Source organism: Spodoptera frugiperda, chromosome 29, assembly GCF_023101765.2.
Source record: "Spodoptera frugiperda isolate SF20-4 chromosome 29, AGI-APGP_CSIRO_Sfru_2.0, whole genome shotgun sequence".
Classification (NCBI taxonomy): Eukaryota; Metazoa; Arthropoda; class Insecta; order Lepidoptera; family Noctuidae; genus Spodoptera; species Spodoptera frugiperda.
Window position 1 is genome coordinate 12,675,179 of NC_064240.1, and position 26,915 is coordinate 12,702,093.

At 36.6% G+C, this 26,915-nt stretch overlaps 4 protein-coding genes across 8 annotated transcripts in view; 1 reads left to right on the forward strand and 3 right to left on the reverse strand.

Annotated features, from left to right (window-relative positions):
• Nucleotides 1-1,833, reverse strand: part of LOC118268615 (terminal nucleotidyltransferase 5C) — a 257,875-nt gene extending 256,042 nt beyond the window's left edge. Inside the window, exon 1 of the mRNA XM_035583165.2 lies at nt 1,639-1,833. The gene's annotated coding sequence lies outside the window, so the exon portion shown is untranslated. The remainder of the gene's footprint in view (nt 1-1,638) is intronic.
• LOC118268616 (2-oxoisovalerate dehydrogenase subunit beta, mitochondrial) lies at nt 1,168-9,165 on the forward strand. The gene is made up of 8 exons (XM_035583169.2): nt 1,168-1,499; nt 4,563-4,699; nt 5,199-5,342; nt 6,564-6,719; nt 7,273-7,444; nt 7,821-7,966; nt 8,504-8,590; nt 8,877-9,165. Exons 1-8 carry the CDS (start codon nt 1,376-1,378, stop codon nt 9,015-9,017), a joined length of 1,107 nt encoding a protein of 368 aa, XP_035439062.2. The 5' UTR covers nt 1,168-1,375; the 3' UTR covers nt 9,018-9,165.
• A 541-nt stretch (nt 9,166-9,706) lies between these two features.
• LOC118268201 (inner nuclear membrane protein Man1) lies at nt 9,707-13,305 on the reverse strand. The gene is made up of 2 exons (XM_035582563.2): nt 13,138-13,305; nt 9,707-13,057 (listed from the first exon to the last, which is right to left on the reverse strand). Exon 2 carries the CDS (start codon nt 13,047-13,049, stop codon nt 10,713-10,715), a length of 2,337 nt encoding a protein of 778 aa, XP_035438456.2. The 5' UTR covers nt 13,050-13,057; nt 13,138-13,305; the 3' UTR covers nt 9,707-10,712.
• A 3,856-nt stretch (nt 13,306-17,161) lies between these two features.
• The window catches only part of LOC118268305 (fatty-acid amide hydrolase 2-B), a 38,249-nt gene continuing 28,495 nt past the window's right edge, over nt 17,162-26,915 (reverse strand). For all 5 annotated transcript variants that reach the window (XM_035582742.2, XM_035582745.2, XM_035582743.2 and 2 more), the window contains 9 exons: nt 25,497-25,722; nt 24,345-24,562; nt 21,794-21,905; nt 20,936-21,111; nt 20,289-20,411; nt 19,527-19,628; nt 18,901-19,068; nt 18,465-18,644; nt 17,162-18,211 (listed from right to left, as the gene is read on the reverse strand). In XM_035582742.2, coding sequence (XP_035438635.2) covers nt 18,122-18,211; nt 18,465-18,644; nt 18,901-19,068; nt 19,527-19,628; nt 20,289-20,411; nt 20,936-21,111; nt 21,794-21,905; nt 24,345-24,562; nt 25,497-25,722 — 1,395 coding nt within the window. In that variant the 3' untranslated portion in view covers nt 17,162-18,121. The remainder of the gene's footprint in view (nt 18,212-18,464; nt 18,645-18,900; nt 19,069-19,526; nt 19,629-20,288; nt 20,412-20,935; nt 21,112-21,793; nt 21,906-24,344; nt 24,563-25,496; nt 25,723-26,915) is intronic.

The following is a 26,915-nucleotide window of genomic DNA, read 5'->3' on the forward strand; positions in this document are numbered from 1 at the left end:
CAGCACAGGCTCAATATCTTTATTGTACTGTCAACTGTCAGCTGCAGATCTGTTAATTTTATTGCAGAAAACAATATTGTTCTCTCCACGGTATTGTTGTGACGTAACTATTTCGTTCGTAAGCTTTTAGTGATAGTTAGTAGAGTATATGTATAGGTAATTGTTCCACATGTATAGGTAATAGGTAATGACTGCACGGTTGACGCGGTGGATGGGTGACTGTCTGCCGCGCAGCGAGTAGCGGGTTCAAAACCCGCTTGTAGGTAGGTGTAATCCACAAATTGTTGTTTTGGGTCTAGGTGTCATGTGTATATGAACGTGTATGTTTGTAAACGCACCCACGACACAGGAGAAAATCCTAGTGTAGGGCAACGTTTTTTCAAACCTATATCAACAAATAAAACTTAATGCATTAGCTCGTAATCAATGAGAACGACAAGAAATAATAAAATTGTGTGAGTGTGAAAAGTGAATCTATTTAACTAAACACAGTGCTACATTCACTTACAGGAAAATATTAACAAAAAATATTAATTTCGACGGTTTTAAGAGGTTCAAGGTTAAATCGTAAAACAGTAGGTACTTTACGTAGGTACCTACGTAAGTGTTGTAAGTATTTGCTAACCACCAAACAAACACCATGCGGGCCTGCATATTTTCGGACACCATGTGCTCACTAACAATTTTCGAAAAATTATTATGAACAAACACTCAGAACAAACCGGCAATCCCTTGTTGCTAAGTCTTAGTAACCGGCTATTCGATATCTAAGACTTGTTTTTACGTCTAGTGGATGACGAATCAGTAAAATCTTTTAATCATAATTAGATTTGTGATTTTTAGCCTATTTATATACGGTAAAGTCATGCGATAACGGCATTATTCATCAAATTCTTAGTAAATCCGTAAAAGAATAATACAAAATGTATTACGAATTAAGAATCTGTGCCACACTATGAACGCATCCACTCGTTGACAGCTGACACTATGAATGTGACAGTTGACAGTGACAACGAGCAACGACAGTGACATCAACTGTCAAAAAGTTTTTTTATTGTTTCATGTTTGTAATGCAAATGCAAATAATATTCATACTCATACGGTTTATTAAACACTAATATGATATTAACTCTTAAAATGAAACCAACAGAGTTTAAAATGGTAAAATATCGAAGCGACAATATCGCTAACATTGATCATGAACGTCATAAGCTAATGAAAACAGGAATGAGTATGCTTGGTGTTTCGTCATTCGACCGCTTATCAACGAATTTTAAGCAAAGCGCAACTAATTACAATTGTAGATAAGATGTATTACCTAATTTATTAATCGGTTCTACTGGGGGCACTACGCACGTCGCCATTATCGTTAAAAATGGCCAGTTTAGTGACGAAAAAGAGTGTTTTGTTAGCGAGATTAGTTAAAAATGTTGGCGATTGTACCAAGAGACTGTCTTCTCACTTTATTTATTATCCTGACAATGAGAAACCTGTGGAAGGTAAGGGAATATACGTATTTGTTGATCATGGCGTGACCGTGAAGTAAATGTAGGAAGCTATTACCATGCATATTTCTTTTCATTAGTTTATTGCACATACTTCATGCCACATATATTATGTTAGGAAAATAAAACTCACCCGCAATACTGTTTGTTCCTGAAGGATGTGTACTTTACCAAATTTAACAAATCTTCATGGCATTTTCTTGTTCACATTACTTAATCATTGTCTAAAGTCTAGACTAGACAAACATTTAAGTCTTTTAAACAAACCTCACCACACAGAGTGCAATATTCTATTTATTAATATTTGTTTTAAACTCTCACCAACTAAAATATAAAGACACACCCTCGAAAGAGATCAACAATTTTTTTATATTAACCTACCCCATTTTGAGGGTAAGGGAGGTAGGGGAGGGATGGGCACTTTTTCACAATTTAATGCATAAAACATCAGATTTTGTAGATAATCAACATTTATTGCCACTTCCTATTGCTCCATACTTTTGGCTAGATATATTATAAAGAACTTTCTTATAATAATAATCAGTCTCCTAATTAGGAGGTAATTAAAAAACTAAGTCAAAAGTGCCCAAGGCTCCCTATGGTAGGGAGACATGGGCACACCCTGTGGGAGGCTTGGGCATGGCCTGTAAAACACTTAACATTTATAATAGACTCCAAAAATAAACGTAATAACAACAAAAAATATATCACGACTTATCTTAAATTAGTTATAACCCATAAAGGCTTATATTTATATTTATCCGCTGTCGTTATTATTTTTGATCCTTTTGATACCTCTTCTATGGCTCGTAATATCAAATCTTTCTTTTTGAATTAAAACGGCATCTTTCTGTAATTAAAAATAGTTCAAATAGTGTAATTAAAGCAGATAATTATAATTTTAAAAGACCTCCTGTACGCAATATAAAGAAGAGAGCATTGGACATGCCCAAACCTCCCTCACATCCGACTGCCCATTGCTCCCTCTGTACACATTTTCAACACAATTTACCGGCATTTTTTTTTGTATAGGTATTGAAACGTGATTTTTAGTTTAATTTATTAGTTAGTAAATATACAATAGATATATAATAAAAAATACACATACCTTTCGTTACTTTTTTCTGTATTACGATCCGAATCCACAACAAAATATTTACTTTTACGAGCACATAATCTTCAAATGTGTTTGTGTTTGACAACTGATGGAAATAACAGATATTCTATGGATGAACAGTTTTGCCAGACGGTAAAGTAAACTACCAAATTAAGAAAAAAGAAAAACCTATGACAGGATCAGAATAAAAGGGGGGTGCCCATGTCTCCCGACTGCCCATCCCTCCCCTACCTCCCCTATTTATAAAATAGTCTACACTCATCATACTCTTTTTAAATTAAGAACAATAATGATCACACTAATATTTAAAATATGAAGTTGTTTGATTGAATGCTTGGATGTTTGTCTTTCAATCACACTGAAACTACTGAATGGATTTTGATGAAAGGGGATTGACCAACTTGTATGGGACTTTGGCTATTTTTGAACAAGCACTTCAGCTAATAATATATGTTTGATTTATTAGTTCATATCAGTAAGAATGAAGATACAAACTTAGTTTTGTATCAAGATTTATATTTAGATATTTTTTTACATTTTATTGAAACTGATTATGCATGAAATAAAACCATTTTTTTTTTCTATTAAATTGCATTATTAATCCGATTCATATGTAATTAAAATATGGTCAAGGAACTCGGCAGGTGGATTAATAATTTTCTGGTACCTTGCCGAGCTTAAAAACCAAATAATAGTTGTTATATGTGCACATCAACCTACTGTTCTATGACCCACCATGCAGTTGCAGCAATAATGTTTTATGGCTGTCCTGCCTTTAGTGTTATTTTCATATACCTAATATATATACAAAATATGTTTTCCTACTAATGTGTCTACTTTGTATTTTCCCACGCAATAAATTGGAGTTTCAACACTCACAATGCAAAAGAACAAAGCGAATAATATCTGTCATTTTGACGAAAAACACAACAGATTGACAGCAGATTGGCAGCACTAAAGTCAAATTCAAAGCCAACTACTACAAATACTTGGTCTTATCATAACAAATACCAATAAAAATCGATTTTTTTAAAGTACAAATTGATACAAAGTTATTAGCGTCAGACATTTACTAAAATATAAATAAAATTATTGGTAAATTACATTTTTGTTGAGCAGCCTGTTCAAAAATAGCCAGATTTGGACAATCCCCTTTGGTATACAGACAGGGTATGAGCTGACTTGGGTGATAGCATAATTACTTTTTATCCCATGAAAAAGTGGGTGAAACCACTAGTAGAATATAGTACAACCTATAATTTAATAATAAAAGTAATGATTTGTCCACATGATATGGGTTAGTGTTATTAAAAAACGATGTGCCGTTAAATAGCAACAAGATAAGAAGTATGATAGCAGTGATTTGCAATCAGTTTGAATTGTTGGCTTTACTTTTTTATAAGTCTATAAACTTGAGGATGCTAGTTAATACATTATTAAATGTTTTATGTATTTATACAAAACTTAAGCCTAAAAATATGGACTTGTGAATTATAGGTGTCCTTTAGAATAGTTATTACTGGTTAGCAAAGTAAATGAAAGAAACTTATGTAATTTATTTATTTATTTATTATAAAAATACATGCATAATTTTACAGCTTAAGCCAATACATTATTCAAGTTAAAGTGATATAAAAGTATAATAATTTTAATTACTTAAAACTAATTCATTAGCCATCCATCTTCTTTAATATGTAAGCCCAATCTGACTTAAAATATCATTAAGTATGGTCTTACATTAAATAGACATGAAATGCGTACACCTATACATAAATAAAATTTTCACATTTACATAATTATGAATATCACACATAAAACAATATCGGTTTATTCAACAATATTCCAAGAACAATTTATTTAGCTTATAAACATTAAATATTCCAATAAATTATTCTAGCGAACTTAAATATTACATAAAAAACATACTTTAACAATTTCAGGAGAGACTACAAAGATGAACATGATGCAGGCTATCAACAATGCCATGGACCTCACGCTGAAGAACGACCCTACTGCCGTACTGTTTGGTGAAGATGTGGCCTTCGGAGGAGTCTTCCGATGTGCACTTGGATTACAAGTAATGATTTTTCTAAACTTACTTTTAGCTTAACTGTCACTATTTTATATATTTTCATAAGTTTTAATTTAAAAATACTATATAGAAGCTTAATTAGATAATGGAAAAGAGGCCCAAAGTTTGTCAAGTCTCAAGTGCAAAACCCAGTTGTATTATTTAGTCTTGTTTTAATTTTGCTTAGAAACAAAACTAGAGAGCTATATACCATGTACTCTAATGAAGTAACCTGAGCAATTATTGACTCTCATAACTTCAATAAGTTAACAAAAACTTTTCTACCATACATTCTGGCTTTTTTATTTCTATTTATATTAGTTCTCCACTAACTCTTGTGTCTGTGCCCTAGTCATACTTTTTTCTTTATAATAATCTAATCATATAATACCTATGTTACACACTACAAGTATTCACATACATACATTCTGGCTTTGAACCTTAACACTCTATAGATAGAACTTAAGATCATCTGACAATTAAAATTACTTTCTACGATTTCCAGGAGAAGTATGGTAAAGACCGCGTTTTCAACACTCCACTGTGTGAGCAGGGGATTGCAGGGTTCGGTATTGGCCTGGCCACCGCCGGAGCTACTGCTATTGCGGAGATACAGTTTGCCGACTACATATTCCCAGCTTTTGACCAGGTTTGTACATAATCGTATAGTGTATATAGCTCAGAGTGAATAGGTACTTTCTAAGTCTGTGTGCTCCATCTTCGGCCACATCTTCGCTTCGCTGTTCTGGCAGTAAGCGGGTTGGTGGCCAAATGCAGACTTATTTCCGCAAAAAAAGTACTAAACACTACTTTACTAGAATTAGTTCTAAACAAAGTTATAATATGCTTTGTTTTTTTAGAAATTAATGATATAGTTCACATGCTCAAATTTTATTAAGATCTTGCTATGTCCATACTATATGCTATTCTCGGTTACACATGATATTTGACAAATAAATGAACCTATCTTTATCTTTAAGTTTTCTACTTTCCTATATGACAAATTAACAAGAAATTGTTCCTTGTTATTTCATTAAAATATCAATAAACAGTATTATTTTGCGTTTTAAACTTGTTTACAGAGTTTGAATGGATGATAACAATTTAGTCATGTTTTACTATTATTGCAATCATTAGAACATTTACAAACACTGTTTATGTGTATTATGTGTATGTACTTACTTTGCTGTTTATCATTAGTATTTATTTATTATTTACTCATTTCTCTATAGTGTATGGCTATAACTATGATTTATACCACATAAGGCCTCGGCATTGATTGGTGACATTTTTCTTTTAAATATGCTGAATTTGTAACATGATTGTGTTATTTTATGCCTAACCAAAAATGCTATAGGTAGACATTTTAATATTTATTCAAGTACACAAAAACATTCAAGCTACTTTGTAATTACAGTTTCATCCCATTTGAGTAAGATTTTATTCAGGTTATTAAGGGTTTACTTAATAAGAATAGGTCATAGACACAGGTCCTTGCCACCATCCATATTGATATCTAAAACTATTTCATCATAATGCATGCTGTGAAACTCTGTAATTGGCTTTAAAGCCCCATGTTCCTTTACATACCATACTATCTACTTAATAAATAAGCTGGTAGAGCTTCCAATCTATACTAATATTATAAAGCTGAAGAGTTTGTTTGTTTGATTGTTTGTTTGTTTGAACGCGCTAATCTCAGGAACTACTGGTCCGATTTGAATAATTATTTTTGTGTTGGATAGCGCATTTATCGAGGAAGGTTATAAATCATCACGCTACAATCAATAGGAACCGAGCAGAGCGGGTGAAACCGCGCGAAAGTAGCTAGTAAATAAATAAGCTAACTTCGTACTACCACAATTTGCAGATAATAAACGAGGCAGCGAAGGTTCGCTACCGGTCGGGGGGCCAGTTCGACTGCGGCGCGCTCACCATCCGAACTCCGTGCAGTGCAGTGGGACACGGCGGACTCTACCACTCACAGAGCCCTGAGGCTTTCTTCGCACATGTACCTGGACTTAGGGTAAGATAGAGAAAGAGAGACGATAAGATAGAAAGACTGATGTCGGAATACTCCAACGTTAACTGCCACATATAGTATTGACGACTCTACAAAACTGGAGGATTTGCCTTCAACAGTTTTCTGATGGCAGTTTAACTGGCTTAAAAATATTGACCCCATGGATTGTGGGCAGTGCAGATAAGTCTACACTGTCGGAGCAGTGACTAGACAGTCGGCTAATGCACAAATGTGTCGCGGATTCGATTCCCGCACGGAACAAATCTACAAGTTATTGTTCTTAGTCTATGAATGATGTGTAAAATTAAATAAATGTTTATTTGGTGTAAAAAGCCAGATTATAAAGTAAATCTTATTACCTAAAAACAAAAGTCGAAATGTATAAAACCTGAACTAGGTACAATCTTGTATTTCAGGTTAAACAATAAATTACCAAAGCTAAAATCTCGACTGCAGATTTATAATTTTTTAACTATGTTTAATTTCGTAAGTTAAGAGTATAATAAAATTATAGATTTATTAATGCAGTATGTTAAACATGTGCTAAACTTACCAGGTGGTAGTGCCGCGCGGTCCGATCACAGCTAAAGGTCTGCTCCTATCGTGCATCAGGGAGAAGGATCCATGTGTATTCCTGGAGCCGAAGATCCTCTACCGATCTGCTGCTGAAGAGGTTCCAGTCGAAGATTACACCATACCTCTTGGAAAGGCTCAGGTTTTGAGAGAAGGTGGGAATTTAGAAACTTATCCTAACTTAACTGGTCTTAGCTTAAATAATTTTAACGTAAATTGTCTTGTAAACGTGCAGACGGATCACTTGATTATAAGCAATCGGGGACGCCCATGGACACTCGAAACACCAGAGGCGTTACAAGTGCGCTGCCGGCCTTTTGGGGGTTAGGAATTTGAGGATTGTTGATGGTGCCGAAGCGTGGCTCTCCTACACTTACAATTAATTTTACCCAAATTGAGGGTGGCGTTTACTATCTGATTACTACTCCGGTTAAAAATAAATACTGAAACAAACTTGTAATACGTCCAAATGATTTCTCTTTTACCTTTTTTATTGAAGACACATCTAAATAAAGATTTGCTCTCACGCAGGTGACGCGGCGACTTTAATAGGTTGGGGCACCCAAGTCCACGTGTTGCTGGAGGTAGCTCAAATTGCTGAGGAGAAGCTCGGAGTCAAGTGTGACGTCATCGACCTACAGTCCATCCTGCCGTGGGATGAAGATACCGTTTGTAACGTAAGTATTTAGGCTATTTAATCACACTAATATTATAAATTATGTGAAAGTTTGTTTGTTTGTTCGCCAATCACGCTGAAACTACTGAACGGATTTTGATGAAATTTGGTATAAGCTGACTTAGGTGACAGGATACTTTTTATCCCCCGGAACAGCGGACGAAGCCGCTGGCAAAAAGCTAGTTTGATATGTCTAATTAGAACTTGAATTACCTATATCTTGTTTCTTACGTGGATCGGTTCAGAAAACTGGCGTGTAACACGCTTTGTTGTGATTCACCGAGTTATACCAGGGGCCTTAGTCTGCTATTACAATTGTGTCAGAATGGTCGATCACTGTTCAGTGCAAGAGGGACGGAGCTATACAACATAGGTCCCTCTTCGGTGTAATTCTGACCGTGTGATATGACTAGGCCCCAGAGTTCTGAAATCCAATCTCCACTCGCCCTCAAAAGACCAGCAACTACCACGCAACTTTTCACGTGTACTGCGAAAAAAATTTTAAATTGCATTGTATTATAACATGTTTTTATTTCAGTCCGTAAAGAAAACTGGTCGTTGTCTGATCGCTCACGAAGCTCCTCTGACGTCAGGGTTCGGCGCTGAATTAGCCGCTACTATACAGGTAAGTAAATTAGTTGTTTCAGACTTGTGTTGTAAATGTGTACCTACTTAACATAATGTGAATAATTTGTGTAACTTACGCCCGAATACTCAAATGCTACTCAATTTTAAATTGTACTTAAATATTCGTGCTATCTATGTCATTTTATAAAGAATTGATAGTGACAGAACTACAATTGAGAGCGTCTTAAAATTTAGTAGCGTTTGAGTATTCGGACAGTATCCAGATTGATTTACAAATAATTCCTTGTACCTATCTCATGTTAACTTATTGTTTGTATCAACAGGAGGAATGCTTCTTGCACCTGGAGGCTCCTATCTCCCGCGTCACAGGCTGGGACGCTCCCTTCCCTCACGTCTTCGAGCCATTCTACCTCCCAGACAAGTGGCGGTGCTACCAGTCACTCACTGAAATGCTAAACTACTAAAACAATTGTTATACTATCTACTATGGAGTGCTAACATCACATTTTCCTTGTTACATGGTATTTTAAGATATTTTATAACGTTATTGAATAAAGGCTATAGGTGAATAAGTTATGTGAAAGGATGTTTATTAAAATCATGTTTCTATTACTTCTTTGTGTATTAATATTGATCTTAATTTTTTCTTTATTATACGTTGCCTCACACTAGGATTTTCTCCTGTGTTGTGGGTGCGTTTACAAACATACAAGTTCATATACACATGACACCCAGACCCGAAACAATTTTTGGATCACAGAGTTGTTCCGTGCGGGAATTGAACCCTACACGTTGTGCGGCAGCCGGTCACCCAGACCCCGTGCCAACCGTGCAGTCGTTATTAGTAACGACAGATTCAGATAAAAAAGGAATGAAATTGGAAGTCTGATAATGCTTAAATATATTATGAGTAGTTATCACGATTGTGCATTTCAAATTAGGCTTAATCTTCTAGTAACGGCGCATTCCAATAAACTACGGATCGGTAGATGTGCCTACGAGCCGTAGAATTTTGACACATTTTGTATGGAGCTTATGTCAAAATTCTACGGCTGATAATGCAAATTTATCACGATCGGTAGTTTACTGGAACGCGCCGTAAGTGGAATAAGTGATATCTTATTAGGATTTGAGAGATAAAGAAAACAAGTAATTACTTAATCAATTTATTAAAAAATGAAAATCAATCCATAAAAATAACTAGATATTAAGTATAGTGAAGTTAGTAGAAATACTTAAGAACAAAATGTCAATTTATACGAAATTAAAACACACCTATAGGTCTCCTCGCGTTGTGCTGTCGCTTCGATACTTATCATATAAGAAAAATAAATCAAATGTGTGTATGCGTCGGTATACCCTATGAAACTTATCCTACTTAAAAACTATCATTTTTTTAAACAATTTGTTCCAAAACATCAGTAAATTCAATAACAAATATAAGCCCTTGAAACTTGTAACTTAAATCGAAATAGTAGAAATACATCTGAAACATGTGATGTGAAATATTTACAACAATTCGAAAGAGAACATTTTATTCTGCTACAACTATTGAAAAAAACATTTTTCCTTCAAATCTAAGGCATTAAGTTAAGACCAGCACCTTACTAAGGAAATAAATCAGATCAGTGACTACCGAAGTCGTAAACAATTTAATTGACAAGTACAAGTATTATAAGCTTAGTACATGTTATGGGGCGTGGCCCGTATTTGGGATATAGTTTATAATAATAAAATATAACACAGGTACAATATATTATTACAATCATTGACGTATTCAGGCAAGACTTCGTACAAACCAGATGACTATTAAAAACTTCAAATTACCAATCACAATCTAAGATGAAGTAAATGAGAAATACAAATGAACAAATATTATGCATTGTATTTATTATGAAAACATGTTAGAAATTAAAAACCGGATTAATTTATAGTCAATATGCATGCAATCTTTAACATTTTTACCTATGCCATTGGCAAATCAATCATCAGTTTATAAACCCGAAAGAAATGCAATGAAATGAACTTGAGCTACAGACAACAATCCTTGAAAGTTACTCGCAATAAATAATGAAGCTTTCAGGTCAAGTTCTGAAACTTCCGTAACACACGTATAACATCCCCGAAGTGGCGCTGCACCGGTAGCCAGCGGGCGAGGTCTACTCGTCGGGCCAGAGGCCGCGGCGCGAGTGTCGGGTGAGCGTGAGGTAGGGCCCGGTGGACGGCGACGTGGGGAAGCGCTGCATGTAGCGCTCGAGGCGCAGGTACTTGACGGTGATGAGGCGGCCCTCGTACCACCAGCCGTGCAGGCTGCGGTACACGACGCCCGCGTCGCCCGGGGACGCGCACTTCACGTACACGCAGCACGACGTGCGGTCGATGTCGATGTGCAGGATGTTGCAGTGCGTGTCACATTTCTCCAAGATGGCGTCCTGAATCTTCACCCTCAATAGAGGGTTGTCGTCGTTTTTGTCGAACATGTGTCGGATTTTGAGGCAGGGAGTCGGAGAGACTACTAGGTTGTTGACGGAGCCTTCCTGAGTTTCAAAAGCCTGGCCTTGCCATGATGCACTGCGCTTTGGGCTGCTGTGGGCAGAAATCCACCTCCAGACGCGGCAATCTTCACCATCCACGGATTGTACTTCCATACGCACTCTGCTTTCATTCCTTTGTATGAACTTGACGGCAGCATCCCAAACGGAAGCCATTTTCTCCCTGTTTTGAGGTGAGATGAGAGTATCCCTCACATGGTCCACAGATATGTATGGTTCTCCACTATCCTCAGTCTCTTGAGATATCACATCAATAATTTGTTCAACCATAGAATAGATCTCTTCACTCTTCCTCTTCTGATACATCACATAATATTTGTAAGCTCTTTGAAGGCCTAAGCCAAGTAAAGTTAGAAGGGCAACTACAATTAGACTGGACCCAGCAGAATACAAGGTGTTAACAAATAAACATGACAAAGGTGTCGATGGATCTGAGAGAGTGATGGCAACTGTACCTTTAGTCCTTTGTTGGACAATCAGGTCAGTAGAAGCAATGGGAGAGTATTCAACATCTTTTGTGTAAAGGTTTTTCAACTGGACTACATTCAGCCCCCAGCGAGGGTTGTTAATTAGAAGAACTTGCAAGTTGTTAAGGTCTGTGCGACACTGACTGACATCATGGGTGTCTGCCTTGGCACTGGCAATGTCAATAATTTCCCGTTCTGTGAGATAGGGCAGTGTTCCTACTTGACCACATTTGTATGATGCTATCCGACTAGTTAATTCAGGGTGTATGACTTTGAGGAGATCTTTAGCATAACTGACTTGTTCTTTAGGCACACAGTTTATACCTGGTCGATTGCCAGGTATGTTCAACTGACAGATTGGTATGACACTGTTCTGATCGTCCACCACCGACGTGATGTCGTTTTTCTTAACTATATACATGAAAAATAAGCAAAAAAAAAAAAGTGCAACTAACACAACCAGAGCGAGTGAAACAAGGTTATTCTTCAAAAATTTCTTGTCTGTAGCAGATTTATAATCCACTATATCAGAACGGTTGACACCAGTGATATAGGACCTGCGGGGCAACACAGTACTTCCATTGTTAGCATCGCGGTCCAAGAAAGATGATGCAGGCTTTGGTGGATCTGACTTGAGTGCCGATAGACGTCTCGTGAAGTTACTTAAATATGGAGATTCTACCTCATCAATAGTAGAAGTAGATGGCTGGTAAGTACTTGTTGAATAGTTGGAGGTGTAGTTAGATGTTGGACGATCTGCCAATGAAGATGTCAAACCTAACCGTGATCGTATTGAATTGAGATTATCAGAAGAAGTCATACTGGATGAGTATGTAGATGAATAGTTAGTTGGTATGATGGATGCTCGAGAGAACACTGATGTCTTAGGGGGACTAATGTTGACATCAACATTTGGTAATGTGCTAGAGATGTAGTCACTTGACCTAGAATTGCTTCGGAAAGGACTAGATGTCTTCTTGTCGGCGTCAACATCGCTGTCGGACCCAGTCTCGTAGTCGTCCGCGTCATTAGCCGCGTACGTGCGCTTTATAGTGCGGGTGGTCACAGTTTCAACTTCTTCGTGTGTTCTCACAGGTTTTTCTTCGTCTGATTCGGAACCCTTGTCGGAATCTCGTTTAGCGGGAGAACCCTTTTTCGGAGGCGGGCGACGTGCCTTGTTGGCCGCAGGAGGCAGCATCGCCCCTCCGGTCGTCGCCCGGCGGCCACGTTTCTCCTTAGCATTAGCAGTTGTATCCAAATCGGACTCCTCGCCGCTTGAATAGCGTGCGAGTGACCGCCTTGTGTCGGCCTTGTTATCGACGCTAGCTCGAGGCTTACTTTTGTTGTCTAACACTAATTTCAACTTTTTCACCAACAACTTTCTTGTGGACGCCGTAATAGGCATAATAGGAAACCCATGCTCTGCAAGTTTCGTTCGTAGCTCCGCATCTGACATTGAGTCGACTTGATCGGCCATTGTGAAGTCTGCAAGCACAATATTACAGGTTATTTACACATGCACTCACTGAAACACTGTTTATATAACACTATTAGCAATAGTTCACCTTATTTTCGAGATATGCACTGAAGAATTACGTCAAATTTATAATAAAATTCACCGGCGCGTCATGTCGCACGCACCGCGAAAGAACGTCGTTATTTAGTGTTGCCATGAAATATTTTAAAATTACCACTAAAATGGATGATGACAGCATGGAAGTTGAATTATAATTTATTTGTGATCATGTTGTGACTTGTGAACCCCGCTTTTCTACAATGTTTACATAATGTTGTGTAACATTGCAACATAAATATTATAAAGTATCGTATTCCATTTATGCAAATTATGACTAATTAATGACTAATGTAAAAATTAATAGTTTCATATGCGTTATGAAATTTAAATTTAATAATTTTTACATTGCTATTTATAAATTCAGATAATATTTTCTTTAATCTTATGGAATTATTTTATTTAAAAAATAGTCAAACGAAAAAATAACGATTTTGTGAAGTAAAAATTATTGTAAAGTTGTCTGGAACTTTCGAAGCAATGAAATTGGTCACTAATTTAGCACTTACATTAAAATTCATAACTTCGCTACTAACTTCTGTCGTTACGAATGGTGGGCTCTGGTCTTTTCTCTAAATTGTTTTGAGATACTGCTATCTAGAACCTTCCATCTGCTATCTAGTATATACTCTCCACAACCCTAAAGTGAGTAAGGCCTAAGTAGGGTGAATAAGGGTAATTTGGTAAAATAAAACCAATGTCGAAATTTGGATTTTTTTTTATCATAGGTGTTTATTAACCTTTTGAACGCCAATGGCATGTATAGATGTCATGCGCAAGCGTGCCCTGTGCGCCACCGACATCTATAGATGCCAAGAAACAGATCACAGAGAAAAACAAAATAAACACATTAAATCATTACTTTCACGTGTTTTATTGATGTATCTTAAGAACTGAATACCCAGTTATTACATAATTGTACACAGTGAACAAAATTGCAATATAGTTATTCTAATATTTGATTGATAAAAACAACTCAAATATCGGCTAAAAAAGCATGTTCTCTCGCGCCAATGGCATGTATATGTTACGGTAAATCTGATTAATTGAAAATTATTAATAATTTTACTAAATTATTAATAATAATCACATGTTTTGGTAAATGTGATTAATGTATCGAAATTTATTACTTTTAGTAGTAATTATTAATAATTCACGACACATATTGGTGAAAGTAATAAAATAAATATAAACCCAATGTTTTTTGACCACCAGGTATTTATTTATAATATTAAACACCGTCTAACGATTATATTAATTAGAGATCACACAAACAAGGTTACTTGTACTTGCTTTAAAACGAAAGGACAACAAATTCACATATCAACTCCTATAACTAACATTACTGGAAGTATAACCTAATGCGTAAAATATTAAATAGTGCCCTTCTAGGACACATTTATCTGTTCTGTTACCGTGTTTGAGAAGTGACTAGAGAGGCACCACGGCGTCCTCACTTACCGCCTGACGCAGGTGCTTATCGGACATGGGAGTTTCGGTAGGTTCCTGTTTCTGATTAAGCGGGAGGAAACGCCCGGGTGTCATCACTGCGATGACCGCTCGGAGGACACGGTGGAGCACACAGTGGCGGTGTTCCCTACATGAGCTGAACATTACCGTGTCCTCAGGGATGTGGTCGGTAACGACGACCTCTCGCGTCCGGCATTGGTTCAGGCTATGGTACGTAGCGAGGGGGACTGGGATGCCGTCTCCTACTTTTGCGAAGCAGTCATGCTTGCTAAGGAGGAAGCGGGACGCGTGAGAGAACGAACCAAAACTAACGATAAAATTATTTTAAAAATCAAATCTAAAATCAAACTTATGCAAGAAAGTCTTTCGTGGTGCATAAAATTGTAACAAAAATATAATTAAACAATTATTGTTTCATTAACAAAATCAACACGAATCCTAAAAGCAATCATCAACAAACATATTTGATTTGCCTGTAAATCTTCTGTAGCACCTATAAATGCAACTAATTAAAATTTTAAAAGTATTATCATAGAATTCAACAAATATTTGTTGTGCAAGGTCCGTTTAAATTGAAATAAAAATAACATCTTGGCCATTTATTACATTTATCACTACTAGGGTAAAATTATTAATAATAACCGACAAATGTGATTAATTTATCACTTTTACCTCGAGTTTCGGTAATTATTAATAATCATAGATAATTATTAATAATATTCAATTATTCACTCTTACCGTAACATATACATGCCTACTAGTGATGTAGTGTAATTCAAGTAATATTAAAACTTCAGCTAAATGACTCGCTTATTTTTTGTAATAACTATTAAAAAGTATATATATAACCTTAGTCTCTGAGAAAAAAGGTAAACTCGTGACGTCGTAAGCGCGTGCCGTGTTTTTAAATGCGGGGAAGTTGCAAAAAATATTTTATCTAGTACCTACATTTTAATTGCAAAAATGGCGAGTGAAGAGGTTTATATACAGAAGAACTATTGCGCATTCTAGATAATTATAAAATATTTTTGTAGGTTACTATCAACATCAGAAATTTTTGTTATTGATAATAATTATAGATAATATACAATTTAGTTTTAAATTTTACAATTCCAAGACTGTTAGTGAGCATAATGTTTTATAGGTACAATTGTTGATTTTTATATATTTTTAAGTTTCACGTAACCTTTTTCAATTACAAGGCTGTTAATGAGCATAATAAATAAATACGATTGTTGATTTTTTATATTTTTAAGTTTCATGTGACATTTTACAAATACAAGGCAACTATTTTAAGAATATGAAAGTGTATAAATAATATCACTAAAATCTACAGATTTTTTATATACCTATATAGATATTATAGATACCTATTTAGCAGTTTTCAAATTTGATTACCTAATACATAAATGAACTCGATAAGTTACATTATTCAGCTAACTACATCCCTAATCATAAACGAGAGATTAAAAAAAAATGGATAGTTGCCCGCGCCATTGGCATGTATACATGCCAATGGCGCGTAACTGATAGATAATAGTGCTGTAACTTGCTGCAATTTTATATGTATTTTTGTATCTCAAAAGGTTGATATTTCATTGATAGTTGCTATTAATGTGGTCTTAAGTTTATTACAGTGGGAGATTAGGTTAAATAAATATTCTTTTTATGTTATAAGCAGTTTATTCAAAAAAAAAATCAGACGAAAATTATTACTCACTTTGGTTTATCGATAACATTTTGGAATCCCTAATATTTTCAAGGTTATTTCGTTGAATTTGTGTCTCGGCGTGGAGGGCACGGCGAAGCGTTTATGCTCTGGCGGTCAAAAGGTTAAAACCAGAAGTAACTGCTTAAAGAACTGACGTCTGGGCGGTCTGGGCCAAAGAGCATAATAAGTATATGGGAAGTCTGGGTCAAGACGACTTACGTCCTGACTTCTGTGTGATAGGTATATAGGGCATACCTCCAGGGCTCAATGTCATTGCAGCGGTAAGTCCCCTCTTTGCGGAGTGACTTGAGAGGCGCCCCGGCGTCCTCACCTACCGCCTGACGCAGGTGCTTACCGGACATGGGAGTTTCGGTAGGTTCCTGTTTCTGATTGGGCGGGAGGAAACGCCCGGGTGTCATCACTGCGGGGACCGCCCGGAGGACAAGGTGGAACATACGGAGGCGGTGTGCCTCAAAGAGTCATCAGACCACCACAGATGGGGCCCAGTAGGGCAGATGCCTGATCCGGAGCTGCGGATTACCTAGCGGGTTTACCGGGGCTCCGGCTCGAAAAGCAGGAACGGGGTGATTTTTAGTCAGTATGAGTCTGACACTCCCTCGTGCCTCGCCCAAGGCGGGAGTAGTCATGAATGATTTTTCCCCCTCAAAAAAAGAGCATACCTCCAAGACATTCTTACGACGTATATATGGGCTTTTAACACTCAACAACCACTTCTAAATCCGATATTCAGCCATTGTTAACTGACTGATAAAAGCAGTAGCTTGTAAAGAATTATATTAATATTGTTATTTGAAGGAAAAATGAAACGAATATATCGCACCATTTCATTTATTTCATTCGCTATAGCCAATTACAATAATTTAAAGAGTGCGAACAATGATCAACTTATAAACCTACTAGAATTATGTAACTAATATTTAGTTCACAACTAAATATTACACTCACAGCACATTTAGATAATAAAATTATAATTATAAATAAAAGGTCAACAATAGTAAAAAATGGGATGCTAAATTGTGCATCTGATTGTGAAAGAATTAGAAGCACCCATCACAAAGAATTGATAAACATCCATTACCTCGTATATTCTTGGTATTTATTTAAGTAGTTACGCATCGTATAATAACATCTATACTTTAGCATACATACAAAATGTACAATAAGTACTATCATAAATAGATTACAATGTAATTAAATTACATTTCTACATAATTTGAAGATTTATCAACAATCCAAAAGGTTAATGCTCAATAAATAAATAAAATGTTAAAATACTGTTTTAATTGCTACCCAGACTTAAAAGTAATGATAACTTCATAAAATAACTCAGCTAAGGCAACATAAACTTATCAAAATAAAATTGCACACTTGGTTATTTCTAATGAAATTGGGTGCTCGACTATTTTATTTTACAAATATCTAAAAAATTCCGTGACAAGTAGAAACAAAATATATATTTTTAAGTGTAAAGGCAACAACTACTTACATTATAGGGTTACATTCCGTTAAACGGGAGAAAAAGATAGAAAATTTTATATTTTTATGCAAGTAGGTATAACAATTTCAAAAATAGTCAAGTACCCGATTATACGATCAATTTAAATAGAGATTACTATCACATACATTTACGTACAAAATAGAATAAAGTAATATGAAATATTCTATTACACTTCTAAGTTTTTTTTTCTGGTAAAAAAGATAAACCACGCCATACATGTGGTTTGTTGAACTTATGAACGATTTTGGTAAAGTTTCTTATTTAGCTTAGATATAATTACTGGGGCGGTTTCCAGCCACCGAAGCCGATCTCCAGTTGTTTGGCAACCGCTAAACATAGTCTATCTTGATTCGGAGCTGCAATTACCTGTAATATAAAGAAGACAATAAAGGGTTACTATTTAACATACGCTCTTGTAGACTGTAAATATGACGCCTCTATCAAAGTTAAAGGTTATCCTAATCGCGCTAAAGTCAAATTAATTGTGATAAAATATTTAAAGATAACTAAAATATTTTGTATTGTTATACACTAATAAAATTTAATAATGTATCTAACGAAAATGTAGATAAGAGAACTAGAAATCTGATTCTCGTATGTTGTATTCAGAATCCTTTACCTGTACACCAACAGGCAATCCCTTATAGAGTCCCATGGGCACGGTCGTGGCGGGCATGCCGAGGATGTTGAACACCATGGTGTACATGACTCCTGAAGCTTTCAGGAACACCTGGTTGTGATGGTGGGCCTGACCGATGAACACTGGATAGATCAACACACCATTGTCACCTAGAGTTTGCTGGAAAAACAAATTAACACGACATTATTTTAAAGTTTTAAATATATTTTAGTCTAGTAATTCAAAATTTAAGGTTGAAAATGAGCGGCAAATTGAAAAAAATGTATATGTATAGTTATCCTAAGATATATTGTGCAAAGTAACCCACTTTGTATAATTTATTGTTGTAAAATATCAAAATTCTAAGTAATCTAAGGTTTATCAGAATATAATAATAGTATTATAGCTTTATAGGTCTCCTGTTGCTTTATTTTACCTCCATTTGTTCACGTAGTTTATTTGCTCTTGCATGATAATAGCCACTCCGTGCCTCAGGTATGAACAAATGACTTCTGTTGATAAGTGAAAAGCTCAGTCCTTGTAACGATCGCGATCCACCGCCAAACATATATTTTATAAGCTCGACGACCAAGCTTTTGTCTCGCTATAAAAAGAAAAAAAAATATATTTTTAATAAAAATATCAAATGTCAATTAATTTTGTCACTACATATTTTTTTATTTATTTATTTATTTATTTATACTTTATTGCACACATACATAAAACACATTTACATTGTAATTAATAGTAATTAAAGTACAATGGGCGGTCTTATCACACACGGCGATTTCTTCCAGACAACCTTTGGATGGAATTTATCATATGATCTGGGAATGGGTAGTGCGTGCACAATAATTCAAAAGGGAAAAGAAAAGAAAACAACAAAAAAAAAAACTAAAAAACAAAATTTACAAACTATTCTAAAATTTGACATAATTCTAAGTAATAAATAAACTAATATTATATATAGTGTGTGTGTTTACCACATATTGGGGAAAATAAGTCAGGATAATATTGGCAACATTATAAAAAAAAGAGTTCGTTCCGTTTCGCGGCACTTACTTTCGGATTGGCGGGATCTTGCATCAGATTCGGAATATCCTTCATTGCAAAAAATACGGACACCGATATTTCGACTGAGTCTTCCAGGTCTTTGAATTTTTCCTGTAATTAATAAAATTTATAAAATTAAATCAGATTGTGTGAAATTCAAATAGTGTAAAATGTAAATGGGAAGAAAGTTCATAATAAAGAAAACCCAAACATCAATATTGCCCGCGATAAAGAGAAGACAAAAAGAAATAAAAATTAAATATGATAAATAGTACCAAAAAAAATGCCAAAACTACTTTATTCTTTACTATTCCCATAGATGGCGCTACATGTCTGGTAGAAAAAAATGGGTTTGGAAAATTCATACTGATAATAAAATTGTAAAACATAATTTATCAATCGTTTATCCTGTTTTTTTTAGGGCAAGGATGGCACATGAGCAGACGGACCTGATCTTAAGCAAACGTATATAAAACCACTGCAGTCCTCGTAGTAAAGTACCTATTAAACGCTGGTGAAAACTGAGACCTTCCCTAGAGCCTAGTACTATCTGTTCTGGAATGGTTTATGGAGTTTTATTAGGTTACCTTGAATGTTTGGGAAGTTTGGTCTATAGTGAAATGGTTAGAATAGAATGTTATCGTTTTGATGTTTTATTCGCGTTGTCTTTGAGCGTTTACTGTTGGTAAGGTAAAAACTAGCTTCTAACAGCGTCTTCACCAGCATTCTCGTGAAATAAAAAGTATCCTATAACTACTACATAATAGTCACCTGACAGACAGTACTGCCGCACTCCTTCTCGAGGTAAGCGACGGCGTTACGTACTGCGTCGCGGATGCAGCGGTCCACTCGGAGCAACGCCAGCGCGTTCGTCGCTTCCAGCATGTAGTGGACCTGGGGGGGATCAAAATGGTTTTTTTTTAATTTGGGAAAATATATGTATAAACCAACAAACTACCCTAATTTAATACTCCCTATTTGACAATAAGTTTGTAAATTAATTGCAGGTTATTCGACCTTTTGCAGGACTTCAATTAATGTGCTGGCTGACGTCAGCATACGAATATCGCACTTTTGCGCTTTAGGTAAGACTAGGTCTGAAGGCAAACATCCTAAAATGGTGTTAAGTAGTCCAAATACCCTATTTTAATGCGCATCACACATGGCAGTGGCTTTATTTGAGCAGTATCTGCCTTCATCTGTGGTCAGAACCTCTACCATGTATTTGAAGCAATAGTATTTGTCAAATTTTACAACGCCGGTTTACTCTACGGGTCACCTGTGGAACTAATAATTGCCACACAAAAATTTTACGTAGTCGCTAGCCAATATCGACAAAAACTATTACTTCAAACTCATGTTAGAGGTAGAGAAAATTTTATTAAGATTTACTTCCTAGAAAATTTGGTATACCATACCTTAACCTCCCTCATATCGACGGGTTTGTCGAGATTGAGCGTGTTGTGGGGGCCGGCCATGACAGACATGAGTAGCGGCAGGTCGTCGGCGCGGCGCGTCATGGGGCCCACCGTCAGGAACCGCGGGAACTGCTCGTCGCTCAGCGTCGGGATGTGGCCCTCGATTGAAATTACTCCTGGAATGGGGAAGATGGCATTAGTATTTTTTTGTTTTTTTAATAGAAACGTTGCCCCACACTAGGATTTTCTCCTGTGTCGTGGGTGCGTTTACAAACTTACAAGTTCACATACACATGACACCCAGACCCGAAACAACAATTTGTGGATCACACAAAGAGTTGCTCCGTGCGGGAATCGAACCCGCTACCCGTTGCACGGCAGCCAGTTGCCCAGCCACCGCGCCAACCGTGCAGTCATATGATAGTATTATTGACCTTTTAGGTCGCCCCAAAGGTAGATTTTTGCGATGCGACGCCGCAACGCAGTGTTGTGGATTCGCCCATAGGTATTGCTGAAGATTCTTATGAGGAGGTTTGCTATAATCGAATCGTCGCCGTTTCAGGCACTTCATTTGGGGATCGTTGTTACGTATCTTTAAGGTTTTTCTTTCATTGTTTTTTGTTAATATTCAGAAATTCTGTATAAAAAATGTTCTGTATCCTCTGAGTGAGGCAGATGGCCTGCATCTTAATCGGTCTTGATAGTCTTAAATAAATATTAATTTTCTTCTTTAACCTTAGCTGTGGATGGACACACACAACTGATAAAATGACATCAGAAAAATGTCTCGTTCTTTCTCTAATGTAATACGGTTTACAAGTCATTGAAGTAACTCCAGAAAGTACTAAGTAGACTGACCAGGCGTGGGCTTGTGTCCGAAGACTCCGCAGAAGGCGGCGGGCAGGCGGATGGAGCCCGCGATGTCGGACGCCACGCTCAGCGCCGACGCACCGCTAGCTAGCAGCGCCGCCTGATACAAACAAACATATTATAAACAATACACGAATACATAACATTACCATCGTCACGCCTTTAATTTCCGAAGGGGTAGGCAGAGGTGCACATTATGCCACGTAATGCAATGTACACCCACTTTTCACAATTTATGTTGTGAATCCCATGAATAGTGGTGAGCCTATTGCCATATACCGGGCACATTTCCAGACTCCGTGCTACCACTGAGAAATTTTCGAAAAACCGAAAAAAGCCCAGTAATACTTCGCCCAACCCGAGACCTCTTGCCCGGCTTACCCACGTAACTGTTTGACGAGGAACTCGACTAGTTTTAAGCCATACTAAAGGCTCATACTCATGAGCAACATACCGCGGCAATCGCCGTATGTTTTAAGAAAATTATAATAAAATTATTACCTACATCTGTTACCTTCCGTTTTACCTATTTTAATGAGAGGCCCTGTACCTTGCTGTTGCTAACCTATAATATTGTCAAACATTCGTAACAAAGTCTATTGATTGAGTGAACTCATTTAGAATATCAATCATGTTTAACTTCAAATAAGTACAAAATGCCGACCAAGTCATTGACTTTGCAAACTTTACTCAACTACTGTGGCCGAGATTTTCTTAATGTTAATTGTTATTTATAAGTCCCTACATTGTACTTAGGTTGGTACCCAAACGGTTAGTAAATACTAATGAGATATTTTTTTGTCATTTTAATCATCCAGTCAAACTCATTTTATTGAACTAGACTCATTTAAATCAACCTACATACCAATTTAGACAAGACAGAGATAGAAGTTTTTAAACTGACATGCTTACTGGTAATATCATTAGAATTTAAAACGGGATATTTACGCATATAATTTGATCATGGATGAACTTCATCCGTGATCATGGCGCTTGCAACAGTGCCGAAATATCGGAAACTCACAAAAACTAAAAAACATGGTAAATATCCCGTTTTAAGTTCTAAGATAGAGTTTGCCCGCTAACTGACATCTAAATCAGTATTTAAACTTGGCACCACTATTCAAGCTATTTACCCATTCTCTCATACACAAACTAATCATTACCCGAGTCACGCATTTACGTAAATTAACTGGCAACATTGACTCCAGAATCGCGGTAAACCAATAAGCATTAAGTCATTGTTGACTGTGATGACTCTTGCGCAACTATGAACATACATGGCACTTAGCAAGTGCCTATGTAAACATGGCATTGTACTTAAGGGAATACATAGGGAAAATGCTTGAATGGTTACTTCTTAACTATAGCCTATATCATAAAATAATACCTTAGGTACTGATTGCCTCGTGGATCAGAAAGGGTTTATGGTCGAGAGTCTCTCTTTGATTCGAAAGTTGTAGATCTTTTCTCCATTAATATACGTGAGTAAACCGTGATTTTTAGTTAATTTAGTCTCACGATAGTTATTACATATAAAATATTCCTGTGAATACTAAAAATTTCTTTGAAAAAAAATGCCGTAGTGGTACGGTGTCTACAATATTGTTCAGTACATGGCAATGAGTGAACTACCACCTCATCTCATTCATACTGCATCAGAGACACATGACACAGGTTGTTAAAAGTAGTGCTAAACAAATGTGCACATCTGCCTTTCTCTTCAGGTATTGAAAGGCGTGCCCTTTTTTTTCTAGGGGGGGGGGAAAATCATCCATCAACTTCTCCCGCCTTGGGTAAAGCGCGAGGGAGGGTCAGACTCTTACTGACTAAAAACCACCCCGTTCCTTTTCCAGCTTCGAGATCTTGCTATCTATCATTTATTTTGTTAATAATTAGACACGTAACGTAGGAAGCAGTCGTTTAAAACCCTTAGTACTTGATTTCATAGTCAAAACAAATAAGTCTGTAAGTAAAGGCCTACAATACTACCTACCTACATGGCTTTACCGACAGCGTTGTTTTAAAAGGAGGTATTGCGTCATACATCACAGTATAGTAACAGATAGTAGCACAGCTATAATAATAGATATAACAAACATTAGTTAGGACCATTATGGTTTGACCAAGTACCGGCTTTGTGTTTTTATAACACTAGTACTTATTTGAGTTAGGTACCATAAGACAGTACTAAAACGGATGCTATTTATAGGTATCCTTTAATATAATATTGCACTTTACATTTATTTTAAAGGAGTTAATTTACAATTTAGAAGAAGCTAATGATAATTATTATTTCATCCGAATTTTGTGTGCTACTCTCACGATCCGATAAGATTGATAGAGAGTTCAAGCAAGCAAGAATTGTGAGATTGACGTTGTCATGGACTAGACAAAAACGCATCATTTCCTACACCTATTTTCCTTTATCCGAACACGATTGCCAATTTCATTATTACATTAACAAGGGTCACTTTTATAAAACATTACTTAGCGACCCGTCAAACGGTCTCCAAAAGTCTACAAGAAGTTTACTTACCTCACCACCAGAAGATCCACCAGGAGTCCTGTTCATGCAGTAAGGATTGTTGGTAGTTCCTCTCAGCAGGTTGGTGGTCTCCCAGCCGAGGCAGAGCTCGGGAGTGTTCGATACGAGCAGAGGGATGGCACCAGCCTTCTTCACGAGGCTGACCACTCCTCCATCGGCGGTGGCCCGGCGACCTGCGTTCTCTAGGCATCCCACCGAGTTTGATAGGCCTGGAATAGAAGGGATTTACAAATAGATGGGTATATAGAATAGAACCAGGCGTTACTTTGCGGAAATCCATGCTACACTAACAATACAGTAAGATTTTTTATCATGCGGCGTGCAGCACCGCCCTCCCGCCCGCAATTTAATGCTTATGCAGAGTGGTATATTGCATGTTATGTGTGTGTGTGTGTTTTATGTTGCACCCCTGCTGCATAAAAAAATCTTACTGTATTGTTAAATAGATGGGTATTAAACTGACAGCTAACGTAACCGTATCAAAGTATTGCTGGGCTTCTTTTTCGAAAATTTCTTAGTAGTAGCACGGAGTCTGGAATTGTGCCCAGTAGTTATATGGCAATAGGCTCACTCCTTATTACATGGGACTTATAACACAAATGGTGAAAAGTGGGCGTACATTGTATAGCGGCATTACGTGTCGTAATTTGCACCTCTGCCTACTCCTTCGGGGATAAAAGGCGTGACGTTCTAACATAACAGTGATGAGGTTATAATAATGTATTGTAATGTGATGTGGTTGAATAATCCTTCACTTTGTTCTCAGGACATCATACCACAACGTCAACAAGATTGATGACTTATTGATTTCGTCATTACAAATCCTCAAACAAAATAATTAGCATCTTATTCTTATTTCCTGTCCGTTAAAAAATTAACGCCTTTGTGTGATATATCTTTACGCACAAGATTGTTGATTTTTTGTGTTATTTTCTACGCATGATATTTTTATCGTTTTCTGTGACTAATACGAAAGAGTATCATCTCATCACCTATAACATGGGACTTACAACATAAATAATTGTGAAAAGTACATTGTATAGTGGCATTACGTGCCATAATGTGCACCTCTGCCTACCCATTCGGGGATAAAAGGCGTGACGATATCATTTTGTGACATGACAATACTATTGCGAGACTTACCGGCAAGCGAGCAGCTCTCCTTTACAGTAAAAGGTACACCTAAAAGCGGTTTCTCTTTGACCAGGTCTTCGAAGGAGCCACTCTTCTTAGCCTCCACAATCCACCGGTCGATGGCCCTCGCGTCTTCTATCGCAGCCCTGTACCGTTCCTCCACAACAGCGTTGAGGTACGGGTTGACTTCTTTCACGCGATTTATGAACACCGTCACTAGTTCTTCGCTTGATATCTGAGGGCAACAATTATTCAAGTCTAAATCTGAAATCCGTTTAATCACTTATTATGTTGTTAAGCTCTGGGATAAAGGTGAAGGGGTCCGAATATTAAGAATCATCGGCATCTCTATGCAACGTTCAAAATCTCACATTTCAAAAAATTGGCATCTATGTGAAAGTTCAGGAAAATATGTCTTATTCATTAATCAAATGAGCGAAATGCGATTCAATTAAAACACTAATGAAACATTATTAGATGATACCATAGCTTGAAATATAACAGGAAAGCACACTGATAAAGTACCTATGTGCATTACAGTACAGGACAAATAGAAGCCCTTGAATCGGCTACAGTTCAAGGTATAAAATCTGTAGTCAAATCAGGCGCTACAGTGAGCGTCGTATATCAACGTCAAATGAACGACTTCGTCTTATACCTATTGTAAAACGTTCTAGTATAAGGATGTTGACTACAAGATCTATTGTGACTTAGAAAACTAAAGATTTTCAATTAACTTAATGTTATTAGTGTCTTGTATTTAGGAGAAAAAACTTTCGGGAGAACGCACAGAGCATTTCGATAACTTAGCTATTTCTATCTAGGTTAGAACAAATTTCAAGTAGCAATATTTTTGATCCTGTATTATAATACTCTCTACATACATGGTTAAAAAACTTCAGACGGCCGGAGTTCCATACGGTGGTCTGACCAAATATCCAAGGAACAGGAGATACCTACGAATGTTGCAAAGCATCAAGCAATGGAATGAGAGAATTGACGACAGTTCGACGACAGTCTAGTGTACAAAATCAGAGAGTCACGTTTCACAGGAGTGAGCAGAAAGAACTAAGAAGAGAAGAAGAGAGACACTAAAGGTTAATAGGCTGATCAGCGATTGATTAATTATTGCTAATGCTACAATTTGCGACATCTGTCTCAAGGGAAGTACATCGCCCTTAACCAACAATCCGATATTTCCCAATGATGATCACACCCAGTGATTACTCCACACAACACACATCTGTGTCACACAAACTGATAATTGACAATTGTCACTGCAATTAATGCATTCAGAATTGCAGTCGCAGTCGCTGTGTTGTCATACAATGGACGGTTTTGTCAGGATGTTACAAGTGTGTCAATTGGTGCTCAGTGGTTAAACGTAATCCCAAGTGTGATAATAGATTATGGTCTGATGGATATCAG

Coding starts and splice junctions, on each gene's coding strand:
- LOC118268201 (XM_035582563.2), bottom strand. CDS start 13,049: ATGGCCGATCAAGTCGACTCAATGTCAGATGCGGAGCTACGAACGAAA.
- LOC118268616 (XM_035583169.2), top strand. CDS start 1,376: ATGGCCAGTTTAGTGACGAAAAAGAGTGTTTTGTTAGCGAGATTAGTT. Junction 1,500..4,562: donor CAATGAGAAACCTGTGGAAG/GTAAGGGAATAT, acceptor TAACAATTTCAG/GAGAGACTACAAAGATGAAC. Junction 7,967..8,503: donor ATGAAGATACCGTTTGTAAC/GTAAGTATTTAG, acceptor TTTTTATTTCAG/TCCGTAAAGAAAACTGGTCG.